The 13964-nt window shown below is 38.2% G+C and overlaps 1 protein-coding gene across 6 annotated transcripts in view; it reads left to right on the forward strand.

The window, feature by feature from the left end:
• PIGN (phosphatidylinositol glycan anchor biosynthesis class N) overlaps window positions 1-13964 on the forward strand; it is a 101349-nt gene that overhangs the window by 14102 nt on the left and 73283 nt on the right. For 3 of the 6 annotated variants that reach the window (XR_015257643.1, XM_086740334.1, XM_086740335.1), the window contains exons 3-6: window positions 3550-3671; window positions 4787-4885; window positions 9709-9815; window positions 13666-13790. Coding sequence is in view for 5 of the 6 variants with exons in the window: in XM_086740334.1 (XP_086596460.1) it covers window positions 3550-3671; window positions 4787-4885; window positions 9709-9815; window positions 13666-13790 (453 nt within the window). In the remaining variant the exon portion in view is untranslated. Of the gene's footprint in view, window positions 1-3549; window positions 3672-4786; window positions 4886-9708; window positions 9816-13665; window positions 13791-13964 lie in introns of those variants that run through there. The other 3 variants (XM_086740336.1, XM_086740337.1, XM_086740338.1) reach the window with 3 other exon arrangements.

Raw genomic sequence — 13964 nt, forward strand, 5'->3', positions numbered from 1 at the left:
TGCCACTTCCTGTTTGTTCCACCCTTCCTGCCTGCGTGACCCTGCTGCCTCCCTTGTGCTCTCCAGTGTGTGTCTGGTTGCTAAATGGCATGATTTGGTTTCAGATCGTGAAAAACTAATGCTGCCAAAAAACCAGTGCTAAAAGTCATATCCCTGAGTGCTTAAAGCTTCTCAGTTTCTTTATATCAAGATAGTTATTTGATCATAAGACAAGAAATTCCTTGGACAAAAAAAAAAAGACAGTATTAAATAAGACTACATTTGTGTTATAGCACTGATCTGACTTGAATATCAGAGCAAATTCAATTAATCATCTGCAGCTGTTAGGGTGTTTCCAGTCTACTACAGAAATCTGAGGAGCCCATGCTACAGCACTTGCCAGCTTATACAGGATTGCTTGTACATCTTCTCCTGTGGAGTCAGTGTTTTTATAAGGTGCTGTCTGCCACTGACAGGTGTCTGCCACATCAGTGTGAGTTTTCCGTATCTTCTTTTAGCAGTGTCTTTCTTCACACTTCCTCCAGAGCAATTTCTTTTCTTAGCAGAAAACTGTTGGTCTTTTGCACTGTCAACAAATTGTGACTGCCTCAACGGCCCCATCACTCGGAGCAGTGGTAGGTAGTGGCTAGGAAAGAGTTACAATGGATATTTTTGCCAGTAAAAGTGGTTTGAGTTTTCCCGTTTCGGCCTTTCAACATTATCGCACCTATCTAGAAATAAAAAATTAAACCATGTATTAGCTTGTCAAGTGCTGGGAAGTTTGCACTTTTGCTGTCTCTGCTTTACCTTGTTTGTGAGGTTACGGACTTTGTATTTCAAAATCTGTACAAGTAAAACATTGTTACCTGCATTGAAAGTACATGGATGAGTGGAAGGGAAGAACTGCCTTGTAACAAACAAGCAAAGATGCTTATAGGTGACTGAGTGGAATAAAATGCCAATAGAGGTTTGAAATGCCATCTGTATTTCTCTTGTTGTCTATCATTCTGCATAAAATACGTATGTGTGTAAGCATGTGTGTGTGAGAGATGATGAAAAGAAAAAACATGTGGCACATTGTGCCTTCTGAAAGGTGGAGGGCAGGGCAGTCCACATCTTCAGCTCTGTTACATATACTGCTATGATTTTGAAGCAAGAGGCTCAGTGTTTTGTCGAGCTACGCAACTTCCGTAAGTTAACCTTGTAAACAGGTCGATAAGATCAGCTGTTGGTTGCTGGAAGTGTTTCCTTTGTTGTTCTGCCAAGTTATTGCTGTCTGAGCTTTCCTTTTTCAGTAATACTAACCCAAAGTATATGCAGTTTAACATTAAGCTCACTTTTTTGCACAGTCATTTCTAAGTGCCAAGTGTTTAGTGCCTTATTCGCTTTACACTAGCAGGCAAGGTAACAGCCAGATTACTTGTCTCATCCAGGTGGAGCACTTGGAGAGCTGCTGTGTTGTTAATGAGGAAAGGTTATCTTTAAATGAGCAAGAACCATTCTTGTGGCAATGTGCTATAAATAGAAGCAAAGTTTTAATAGTTTCCTAAAAATAATAATAAATATCCATTAGGCCTGGGGCAAATTGCTGGCTGATACATATCAAGTGCCTAGTCTTTTGTCTTACAAATATTATTAAGAAATCAATTTTTTAGCAGTGTTGTGATAGCTATGAGGGACAGTAGGTGGCCTGAATTGCTGTGATGGTGATGGGGATTTCAGAGACGATGTTTTCTTCCTTGCCTGTGATGTTTCAACCATATTACTGTATGATATTCATCATTGTTACGGGCAGCTAATGTTTATACTATCAAGGAAATTAATCTTTTAAAATGGTTCTTCTGAGTAAAAAGCCCTGAAATAATTAAAAATAGCTAAATGAATTTTGAAAAGGTAAATGACAGTATATGGCTATATATTTTCTGCCTGCTGTGTTATTGTTACCTTCAGATTCTGTGATACAGCCCCACAAAAAGAAAGGTAAACTAGATAGAAATGAAATTCTAATTAAAACTATTTCCTGCCTGTTGTGACAATGAAGTGTGAGGAGGGCCAAAAGTGTTTTATTTTTGTCTTAAATCTTCCACTAATGCTAGTGCAATACATTTTGATCAGAGTCTCCAGTAAGAATAAATTAGAAACCGCTTTAACTAATACTTAAATTCTTTTTTTCAAGTAGTACTTTTTTCAATACATGTCTTAAAACCTAGCTGACAGCTAGGGATAATGTGTCAGAGTGCTGTATCACCTTTTACATTTTTAACTCTAGTATTTGGGCTATTCTAAATAGTCCTGTGAGCTTTCAAGTAGGCTTGAGAATGTGAGGTCAAAGATGAGTTTAAAAAACCACAACAATCAAACTGTGAATCTTGCAAGCTTAGAGTGCAGCCTGAAATTTTAATTTGTGGTTTGCTTCATACTTCATTATTGGGAAAAATGTTTAGACCTGAGTGTACAGATCTTGTCATTAACAATAGTATAAAATCTCTGATAAAAAGAAAGCTACAAAGAATGAACTTAGAATTTACTTGGGCTAAAACACATCCAATAAAAAAATCTAGCAAATTTTGTAGCTCTCATTGAGAACAACAAAAATACAATTCCCTGGTAGATTTGACTCTTAAAAACGGTTTAAATTTGTTTGGAAGATTTTTCTGCTTTTTTCCACTAGGACAGAGTATGTCCTGGTGTCTTTTGTTTTCTTTCTTTCTCCCCTTGCTCTGACAGTGAGCAGTAAATCTTTCTCTTCTTCCAGAAGATGGAGACAAGAAAACAGCATATGGTAATGCTAATCGTTTGCTCTCCAACAGGCTCCAGCTGTTCATATCTTCAGCAGAAAGAGTAGTTTGTGAGACTGTTTCTTACATTTGGGCTTTGTCCTCTATTTTCTTTGCTTTTTATCTGTTGTAACTATTGTATGTGCATAATTCCTAGACAATTTCTGTATTTCTGTATATGTGCTGAGAAGGTATTCTCCTTCACTTCAGTGTAATAGCAAAAGATAAAACGTTTACTTAAATTTTCTTCATGCTGCTGAAATGGTTTGCACCTTAGATTTGTGTGGGTTTTAAGTTCTCTTTGTTGGCTTCCAATATTCAGCACTGATAAAAGCAGACATGGTCACAAGAACTAATTATAATTGAGCATATTTGGTGAGTAAGGAAAGATTGGACTAGACACTTTCAAGCTAAATGGAAAGAACAAAGAAAAGTAACACCAGGCAGAACCACTCTGTTAGTGAGGAAATAACTAAACTATAGCAGAAAGCAGCAGAAAAAAATATTATGTTAATTCTAAGTGTATTAGAACACCAGCTAAACTCATCTGTTTGCAGTGCTGGTTTGCCACAATGGTCATATTCTTTGTGGGGCCTTATAATAGGGAACTACTTGCAGGTTAATGTTCTGCTTATTTTGCTGCGTAGCAGGCAGTAGTGAAAATCTGGTTTAGTCTGGGTTTTGGTTTTTTTTTGCTTTTCCTGCCTCACATCTACCTGTCACTCTTTTTATCTGCAACTCATTGTATTTTCAAGAAGTTGTAAGCATTAACTGCCTTGTATCCTGTTTGCAGGGGTATTCTAGAGAATAATGGCAGCTGGGGAATATCTCACACCCGGGTCCCAACAGAATCCAGACCAGGGCATGTTGCACTTATAGCTGGATTTTATGAAGATGTCAGTGCAGTTGCTAAAGGTATGCTAGTCCTAAAGCTTTGAACTCTGTCCTTCAAAATAAGGTGTTTCAGTGATGTACTGGGCTTCTACATGATTATTGATAAATACCTATGTAGTGGTTTGTATACCAAGATTATATGGGAAAGTGGATGGATTTCCCACTCTTAATGTTGATAGCTGTGAAAATAGATTACATAGGTTAGTATTTTGTAACATGGTAAAATTTAGCACCCTGAGTCTAAAAGCAGAAGTGTCTTGTGGTGTGACCTCTTCAAGTAACAGTTTTTAATTATCAGCTGGGATATAATGGGAGATGGCTAAGTAGATATCACAAACAAGAAGTGAACTTCTTGCTGAACCATTGCTAGACTGAGTTGGAGAATCAGTAGCAAAATAAAGTGAAAACCTCAAGCATGTGTTCTATCCAGAGCTAGCTATTACTGTGTGCTTGGTGACTAGTGATGTAGAACAAGCCTTCGCATTACTGACTTCGTCCTTTGTATGGTCCTCTGCCTTCCCCCAGGCTTCCAGGCCTTAAAACTTAGAATGCCGTGTGTTGGTATGGGACAAGGGAGGTAAGAGGAATTACTTGGTTTTGTCTGTTTTCCTGATCAAAAGGATCTTCCTTCTGACATCAGCTACAAATGCAGGATTGGCAGGAATTGCTATTAAGAGCATCTCTTTATATTTCTATCAGCTGCCTTGACATGGAAACAGAAGATCTTGAAGGTTTTACTGTGATGAGGTGAATGTGGCTGCTGGAAATATGATAAATGAGTGTGTAATTTATTGCCTAAAATGCCAAAAGCTGAGTTCAGGCAACAGGGAATTTAGAATTCAGGAGAATTTTAGCTGTTTAGAAGGTAAACCAGCTGTGTGTTTTCTGTTTGAATCCCTGCATAATGAGATTGGCTTAAGTTTTCAGCTCACTTCTTGATGAATGAGGGACTAATTGCAAATAGAGGTTGAAATGAAAGTAAAGCAGACTCACAAAGTGGAGTTCATTATGAAAAAATACGAGGGAAACTTAGGAAAAAAAAAACCACCAACAACATTTTGCATGAACTATTAATCTTAGCAGCCAATGAGATCTTCTGGCAACCTCATTTAAATCCAGGTATGTTTGTTTAACAGGATGGAAGGAGAATCCAGTTGAATTTGATTCTGTTTTCAATGAAAGTAAATATACTTGGAGCTGGGGAAGCCCAGATATTTTGCCAATGTTTGCGAAAGGTAAGGTTTAAATTTTGTAAATCTTTTAACATGTAGTTATCCAGTAGTAAAATAGAGACCCTTACAATTTCTGAGTTAGAGAGGAAGGTGAATGGAGAATTTCCAGTTTGTGTACTTGTGTTTACCTGATTTCTAGTTTGTGAAATCAAAACTAGGTGGAGAAAAAGAAACAAGCTTTTAAAAAGGATATCCCTGTTTATTACTCATCCTTTCAAATAGACCTTATCTGATTCTGTCAGCATGCTAAAGAAAACACACCCTTAGTTAAAAGGACCTAATATTTTTTTCTGTGGTTGAGATTTAAAGCTCTTGTTTGCAAGGTTGCAGCTGGAGTTTTTCTTCCTCTGTATGCAGCTCCCAGTGAGTTGGATGATAGAACTGCAGCCATGGTTTCTTAATGTCTGAGCTGGAGAAGTAGCTTATTGTGGTTTATTCTGCTTCTACTCTGGAACAATAATGTGTAAACAGAAGAACTAAATGCAAGTAGGAACTGCCTGGTACTATTCAGGAAGCTGAGGTCTTTTCCCTATGGTGTGCAGTTTATTAAAGCCTTCTCAGCCCACTGCAGTTGGTCTTTGAGGATGCAGAGATTGCTGAGCAATGCTTCAAACATTTAAAGGGTCTCCAAGCTTAATTTGTTTTGTTCTTGGAAGAATGAGGGCATATACACCCATTCCCGTAATCTCAGAGTAAAACAGACTGAAGTGAAAAGGGGACAAGCTAGGGGCATATGCTGCTATTATGTTCTAAGTATTGGCATTGACAAAGCAGAAAAATGCAGTATACAGGACTGGAATCTAATATTGGTTCAGAAAAAGTGTACACTGTAGTTCTCATGGTAATTCTTGAATTTTTTTTCTGAGCTCCAGTCTCCTTCCCCTCTCCTCATGATATTCCTGCCCTCTGCACCTCCCCTTTTCTGTTCTTTGCTTGGTCCTCAGAAGTTTATGGTAAGCTGTAAAAATGTCTCCTGATAATTTCGTATGACCTCAGATTACAGCTTATATTTGGGAATACTGTGATGGTGTCTGGGGAGAGGGGAAAGGTAGTACACTGCCCTTGCACAGATTATTTACATTTGTGGAGATATGTTCTTGGGAAAATATTTGTGGAATTCAAGAATTTCCCAGAGCCCTGTCCTTCTAGTTTTGTTTGAGTAAGAAGATAAGCAGAGGACTTGGAAGTAGCTTTGATGTTATCTGGAGGGATGTGCAAGGTTAATAACATACTGTTGCTGTGTCTCTCAATGTGGCGTGTTCTGAGTGGCATCAACTATGGAGCTTTCTTTTGCAGGGAGGGGGAGATCCCCAGAAATTGAGAAAGGTTTGGTACAGTACTGTATCTGAGAAGTAGATGCTGTATGGGAAAATGAATGGTAGTTTCTCATGATAGAAAGGTAGATTAACTTCTTTTAGGAGAAAAAGGTATTTCCCCTTCTTCCGAAGAGAAGCTTTGTAATACAGAAAGGGTTTTGTAATACAGAGTTTCCAAAGAGGAGAAGTTTTATAATACGGAAGAGAATGGAATCAAGTGTTTGTTTTTTAACTTTATTTTACAAAACAAAAAGCCAAAAGGGAGATAGAGGGAGCATAGCTTAATTTCTCTTCTTTTCTTCATGTAGCAAATTAGTGAGGTCACAGGACTCTCTTTGTGTGTATTGTATCATTCCAAAATGTTCAGAATTTTATTAACTGTTTCACTGCTTTCATTGGATGTGTAAAGAGTATATAATACCTGCTGGGAAGGAGAGAAAAATTCTTTGTTTCCTGTCGTTGTCTGTGTTCTTCAGGTCCTTTTCCTGCATAAAATAAATATTTTGATGAAATGGTTGAGGATTCTATAGACAACGAAAATAAAATGTTCACAGATCTCTTTTAATACGGAAATAGATATGCGTGAAGTCTAAATTTGTCAAAGTCTCAATGACTGTGCAATTAGTGTTTTAGTCTGAGAAAATGTCCAGAGTACCTTGGTGTGCAATTTACTTGTATCTTAAGTGGGATTCAAAGGTGTTAGTTTCTAGCAGTTAAATTTACTTAAGCTACACAAATTCAGTGTGCTAATTTTAACCTTATTTTCTATGATATTTTTGGATTATGAGCTTGCAATGGTATTAAAATAATGAACTTTGAAAAGACCTGTGTTATTTCCAGAATGCTCTTTAAAATTTTGAGGTTTTTCTTCTAGACTTGTCAGAATTAAAGGTTTGACTTGAACAATCCAGTCCTGTACTGTTTTGTCATGGGTTGGAGTATAATCCAGAGTATTAAATGCCACACTGAAGAATGAGCTGTGGCTGTTGCTTCTGTGAAGGAAGTAGGTGTCAGTCCTTTGCACCCAGGTTGCCATTTGTTACACAGGTTCCCTTTCTGTCTCTTGGAAACCAGCAGCAAGGCTAGGGTCATTGTTTAGCTGAAGTAGGAAGACGGGGATCATCAAGACCATGGGGACAACTGGGACAAAACTTTGTTAGAAGTATTTTGGACAGGTAGACCTCTTGGTCTCCTCTTCTAGTTCCTTGTTCCTGCAGTGTACCAAGAAAAATGCAGAATTTCTCACATTTGTCACCTGGCTGTGTTTGATGACAGCTTTCTGATGTCCATGCTCCGTTGGCTTGATGTCTGGCTGTCCTTGTGCCTTCATTATTTTTTTTCCTCCCTGTTTTGTGCCTGCAAAGCTTGCTAGCAAAAAAACTCTACTGATCTGGGCTCTGATCCATAAAAGGCTTGTCAGAGACAGGACCTGCCCTGCTAGCAAGCAAGAGGAGAGCTTTTCTTTCCACAGGATGTAAATCTTACTGTAAGAGAGAAGTAACTTGACTCCCCGATCATAGTATTTAAATATTGATGCTGGAGGTGAGATGGTATACCAGACAAGTCTGCAGTAGGACTAGTATGGGAGTTCCTGGCACCTCCAGTTATTTCCCTCAGTGTAACGGCAGCACCAAACCCAGTAGAGCTTTGTACTCACTTCTAAAAGATGTTTTCATCCCTGACTTGCTTCTACTTCTCTGTCCCATCTTTGCTTCCTCATTGCCAGACTTAAAAATACTTGCCACACTGTTGCCTGCCACCTCTCAAATGACAGAAATAAAATAGTATTTTGTAACATTTTGCATGGTAGGTTTTCTTTAAAAAATAAAAAACCAACCCAATTATTTTATAAGCTGTACAGGCACTCCAAAACTTTTCAAAATTAGTACAGCTTCATTTTGCCACTGTTTCTCTTCATAGCAATGCAGGGTTGTGTGGGGTTTTTTTGTGTGTGTTTTTTTTGTCTGTGTTGTGGTTTTTTTTTGTTTTTTTTTTTTCCTCTGGTTGAAATTAGAAATGGATAAGTAGTAGATGTGTTCCTTTGCCTGGTCTGCAAACTTCATGCTTTCATTTGGCTTCTTTGGCATGGCACCTTTCAAGGACAAATCTTCTTGGGTTTGCTGTGGTACTGCAGAACAACAGTACAGCACTCTCCTCTCTTAGACCATCAGTCATCCTGACAATGATGACCAGGGCTTGTTTCTTCTTTTGAACTCGTTTATCTACCAGTTGGACTCCTGAATTCACTTTTTAATGCCTGGGAGTATTTTTTTTCTTTTCTTTCAGATTGTGAGAACTGCAGTGAGTGTTCTGAGTTCAAGTATTAGTAACGTCTCCTGGGGGAGAGAGGAGCTGCACCAGAAAATCTGTGCCAGCTTTCATCTTTCTGGCCTGAAATACCTGCATGCCTTGTGTGGGTTTGGACGTAATCTTGGTTAAACAGCTCCCTTATACAGAGATGTTAGCTAATTCACAAGCCCGGAAGCTTACAAAACTGTGTTATATAGTTGTGACATTCAACAAAATGGTTATATTCTCTCTGGCCATCAAATGATTGAGGAACATCTTCCCCTTTGGGAGTTCATGTAGTCGCAGTAGAAATAGCCTCCCCAAGCTATAACAGCGCAGCCATTGACTGAATTATTTAATTAAACCCCGCCTAACTTCAGAGCTTTCCAGGACTTCAGGAATTTACTTTCTTCTAGGTCTTCATCTGTTTTCCCCCCTTTCTCTGCTTTGGTCTCTTGACAGTGAGTACAAAATGAAATTGCCTTGTCCAGATGCTGTTTTTTCGCATCAGTGGCACTCATGTTGTACTTTACACCTGAACATAATCCAGTAGTTCTCTCTCCTATATTTTGAATGAATGTTTTAAGGATGCAGACTTTGAACATTGTCTTTCTGAAGTTGTCCACTTCGCCCTCAATACTGCATTGCCTCCTAGAATTGATGTACAGTAATTAAGCTACATCCCTCCTGTTGCCTTCCTTGTATGTGATATATGATGTTTTCCTGTGTAAAAGGCCTCATTTATAGGGCATTGTCTTGTATGACTCAGTTTAATAACCAAAAGCTAAGTACATTTTTTTAAACATCTTCCCCAAAAACATGTGTTCAAACAAGACTCTTAATGTGTAGCTTCCTCAGTTAGAAGTTTTTCAGTTAAATGCCTTGTTTCAAAACTAATTCCTGTTTAATTTGCTTTAACTGGGATTTGTTCTACTCCTATCTGCTTTTCCATACTTTATTTCCTCACCTGAGCATACTGGATAACATTGCTCCTAATTCCTCTGAGGTGCTGATAAGCTAACGAGTTAAAATGGTATCCAGGCTTCAGAAAAACATAAATGATGAGAAAGTTTAAAATAAGGAGAACTTCTTTGAATTCTCTCAGGATTGTCATTCTTGAGAAGTTTCTACTCCTGTGTGTTAATATTCATACATTTTTGACTGTGAGAAAAGGAAGAAAACTTTTCTCTTTCTCCCATTCCACCTGTATTGTTTTTGCAGGTGCTACTGGAGATCACGTTTATACATTTTGTTACACGGCAGAAAGTGAAGACTTTGGAGCAGAAGATGCAACCAAGCTTGACACGTGGGTTTTTGATCATGTTAAGGTGAGTGGAGAATCTTTTTGTGCCACCTGTGTGGAAAAAGCACAGCTGGATGTTAACTTTATCATAGAACAAGTTAGCTTTATCACTTGGGGTCATAAGTAAAAATTGTTTGAATTGGTTATGAAGACTAGTGTAGTGGAAGCTTAGAGGAAGTATTTGTCATTCAATGCTAATAAAAAAACCTAACACTAATAAAAGTAAATTTTAAAACATATGTGACTTTTCTTCGTCTCGAGTTTGCATATAATCTGAAACTCATCTTAGAACATTATAGGATGTGATTAGTAAAGGATTTTATAACAAGTATTATGGCATTTCTCATTTCATTATGAGAAAGAAATGGAGACTATTATTGACTTAATTTTTGTTGGGCTTGTACCCACTGTAATTGTAGTGTGGCTTGTTCTGATGCCCATAGCTGGCCCCTGGTTACCTACTGTGGTTCATGCTATGCTGTGGCTGCCAGTGAAGTCATGGTCAGTTGGGAGGAGTGGGGGACGGGTGGGCATGAAGGCAGTTTAGGCCCTGAAGCACTTGTTCATGTGGTTCTCTGCTCAGCTGACTTGGGTCAGTGCGGGTTCATCACTGTGGTTTTCTGTGATGCTGTCACTGTACTTGTTAATAGTGCAAAGCACATAGTTTCTGATTATTCATTAATTCCTATATTCATGTTATTCCATGCTACCTCACTTGTTCTGGATTAAGAGAGACTGATAGTGGGTATTGGTGTATAAATATCTGTATCAGTGGAGCTATTAGGTGAGTTACTTTCTGGATCTCGTAACAATGTTAATGGAGCTTAAGACATAATATAATTTTTTCCACAAGATCTCTGGGCTGTATGCATTAACATTAGCTAACCAACATAAATAAAATGAAACCAAATATAAAATCAAACAAATCAATAAACCAAATCAGCATCTATATTAGGAAGCCAAAGGGGAGCCTGCTTTAAACAGTGGTGTAGGATGGAAAAGTTCATTATAGTTTACCGATTTTCAAAGGAAGTGATTTTCTGAGTTTGCAGGTGAAAGGATGTTTTTTCTAACTGCCACCCTCTCCCTGAATGTGCACTTGTGTCAGGTTGCATATTGTAATGTGTATGAATAATACAAATCAAATTAGGCTGTCAATTACCCTTGAGTAGCTTATCTTAAAGTTGCACCCTGCTGTCATTTTGAGCTGCACAAGTGTGTGAGGGTGGTACTACCTTTCTTTGGCTTCAAAACACCCAATGGCATTTCTTCTTTCAAACTAAAATGGTACTTTTAATATATATTGTCGTTACTGATTATTTTTTCCTTGGAACCAGCACCATTATTTTAAAGACTTCTTTTGCCCATCTAAATTTCGTACTGTGGATAGACAGGACTTGATTGACTAGTGTAAACCACTCATTCTGTTAATCATCTCTTCAATTACACATCAATGATTGCTTCAGAAGCGTGAAACTTGAGGCCGAAGGAAACTGAGGTCACTCTGCTATTATAACTCAAACAACTCTTAGCTATGCCGATGAGTTTATACGTAAGTAACAATGATGATTTGCTGAAAATGGAAATTCCACTTTTTCTTTTTTTTTCCCCTCCTTTGAGTGTTATTTCAAATATTTAATGACATATCATTTAACTCTGGGCATAGTGATCCTTGAATTTCTCACTCTCTAGGCAGTAAAAGGCACAAAGGTGTACTCCCTCGCCACAGCTGTAGTTAGGAGGTTTCAAGCATCACAAGGGCCACTTGTGGCTTCCTCGGCCCCAAGAAAGACAAAGATACAATGGAGAATGGCTAAGGAATGTTTGGGCTGCTAGTGCTGGCACCTTGAAATTGCTTGTTCTCTTAAAAAGCGCTAACTAGTGATAACTCAGTTGGTCAGGAGATGTGAAACTCTGACTAGTTTTTATTTATATGGATCAGAAGCAGGTTGCTTAAATCATGAGTGGAGGAAAAAACATATGATACTTAATAGTTCCTGTCACATCTGCTCATGGTGCAAGGTGATCCTAGCACTTCCTTGAGACAGAACAAACTGAGTACAGACTAGATTGGATGGGGTTTTTACCTGCAGCTGGGTTAAAACTCAGTAGTTTTAATGTGTGGTAATAGCTTGGTGATTTGCCCCTACTGTTTGGTGTCCAGCTTATCAGCTTACCACCTCTATCAGCTGAAGATAATTCCTTGTGATGAGCTTCCTATTTGCTATTTTCAGTACATGATTAAAAAAACTGTTCAATGGGATAAAGCTTGCTTTTTGCTCTGCGAAAAGATGCCACATCTTGGGTTACACTTGCCTTCCTTTTGTCATCTCGTTCTTAATTAGCGAGAGGTTGGTCAAGGTGTTTTGGCTGCTGCTGCTCTGAATTACAAGTTGGCTGGTGCTGGGGGAGTGGGGTGGTTTTGGTACATCATGGGGACTCGTCTGGTGGGAGAGGAGAAGCTCAGGCCTTGCCTTCCTCACAGCAGTTTCTTTCACTTAATCAGTCTGTGATAGAAAAATACCTGTTTTCTAATATTGATCTATGTTTTAGGATTTAATTTCAGGAGTTTCCTGTTTATCTGTTTTGATATGTTATTTCCTTTTATTTAATTAAAAATAAGAAAACAGAATTATACTGTATCCTGTAAATTGCTGATGTACTCTGGAAGGCTTCTTTGGTCTGCAGTCAAATATGTGTAGGTGGATGGACCCCTGTGGGAAACAGAAACCTCCGTAAAAATAACATATTGCTATTTAATGCAATCAGGTTTTGTTCTTCTATCTTTATTTAAAATATCTTTGTACTTCAGTCATGATTTTGTTTGGACAAGAGCTGAAGCTTGAAAGCATGAAAATATTAGTCCATGCAGCTCGTGTACACTTTGGAGGGGGGGAAAGGTGAAATTTAGTACTGCCATGGTTTTCTCATACAGCGTACTATGGTACTCTTCCTGCTAGTTTTTTTTCTTTTGGTACAGTGACTTTCATTTACACAAGGTGTGAGCTTTACTGGTCAGGAGCTCCACCACTATCACAGATGTGTGGTGGACTGCTCTGAAATTTGAAGACACTTTCCTTTCTGTTAGCGTGCTGAAAGATTATCTGGATGCTCTTTGAACTAAAACCCTACCCGACTTTGTCTCCTTGGGCAGTGTCGTTGCTAAGGACATCGTGTTGGAATAGCTGTCTGCCTGCATTTTGCATTGCCGTAATATGGCTGGTCTAACACAGAGTAGCCATGTCAAAACTCATTCAATCTGAGGGGAAAATCCCCTTGGCATCTGCCTCAGGGATGCTTAAGTAGGACATGTGCAAGGCAGATGTATGTTCTGTAGTTCATGTATTTGCAAAGTGTGTCTTGTTTTGTTCTAATTTAATTTGATTTCTGCCAACAAGTTGTAGCTTGACATCTCAGTCCTGCAGAACCTGCTTCCAAAGCAAGAGTATTTGAGACCTTTGCTTCCAGCTTGAAATTGATAAATCAGTGGAAATTTAAAGCCGTAAGTGATGCTCAGGAATGGTTCATCGTTGTGATTACACAGGAGGCAAAGAATGGATGATATGCAGTTGTCTGGTATTCCTGCCTAAAGAAACTAAAAAAAAAACCCCAAAACAACAACCCAAACAAAAAAAAAAATCAAAAGATGCCTCAACTTGAAGAGTATTTCTTGTCTTAGATAAGCTGAAACCTTGGACTGACTATATTGATGGTAGTTATCCTCCCATAAAAAAGATTGGGAAGTAATTAATCTTTCTTCTTCATAACTCTACTACTAGTATTTTGAAGTGAGAACAGCTACGTATTAGTTTTAATAGGCTATCATGTTTTTCCATTGTACTCAGATTAATATTTTAATGGCTTGTTCCATACAGAGCTTCTTTAATTCTTCCAGAAGTAATCAAACACTGTTCTCTGCACTGAATGAAGACAAAGTGGTTCTGTTCCTGCATTTGCTAGGTATAGACACAAATGGACATGCTCATCGGCCAAACTCAAGGTAATTGAGAAATTAAGCATGTCTTACTACTCTTAAATGCATACAGTAACTTTTTAAACAATGCTATTTATCAAGCCTGAAACAAGACTTGCAGTCTTGGTGGTTTCTACAATAGGTCATGTATGTCACTGTGTTACTTATGTTCTGAATTTCCTATTTGTTGGGTTTTTTTTT

The sequence above is a fragment of the Chlamydotis macqueenii genome, chromosome 2, assembly GCF_036417535.1.
Source record: "Chlamydotis macqueenii isolate bChlMac1 chromosome 2, bChlMac1.mat, whole genome shotgun sequence".
Classification (NCBI taxonomy): domain Eukaryota; kingdom Metazoa; phylum Chordata; class Aves; order Otidiformes; family Otididae; genus Chlamydotis; species Chlamydotis macqueenii.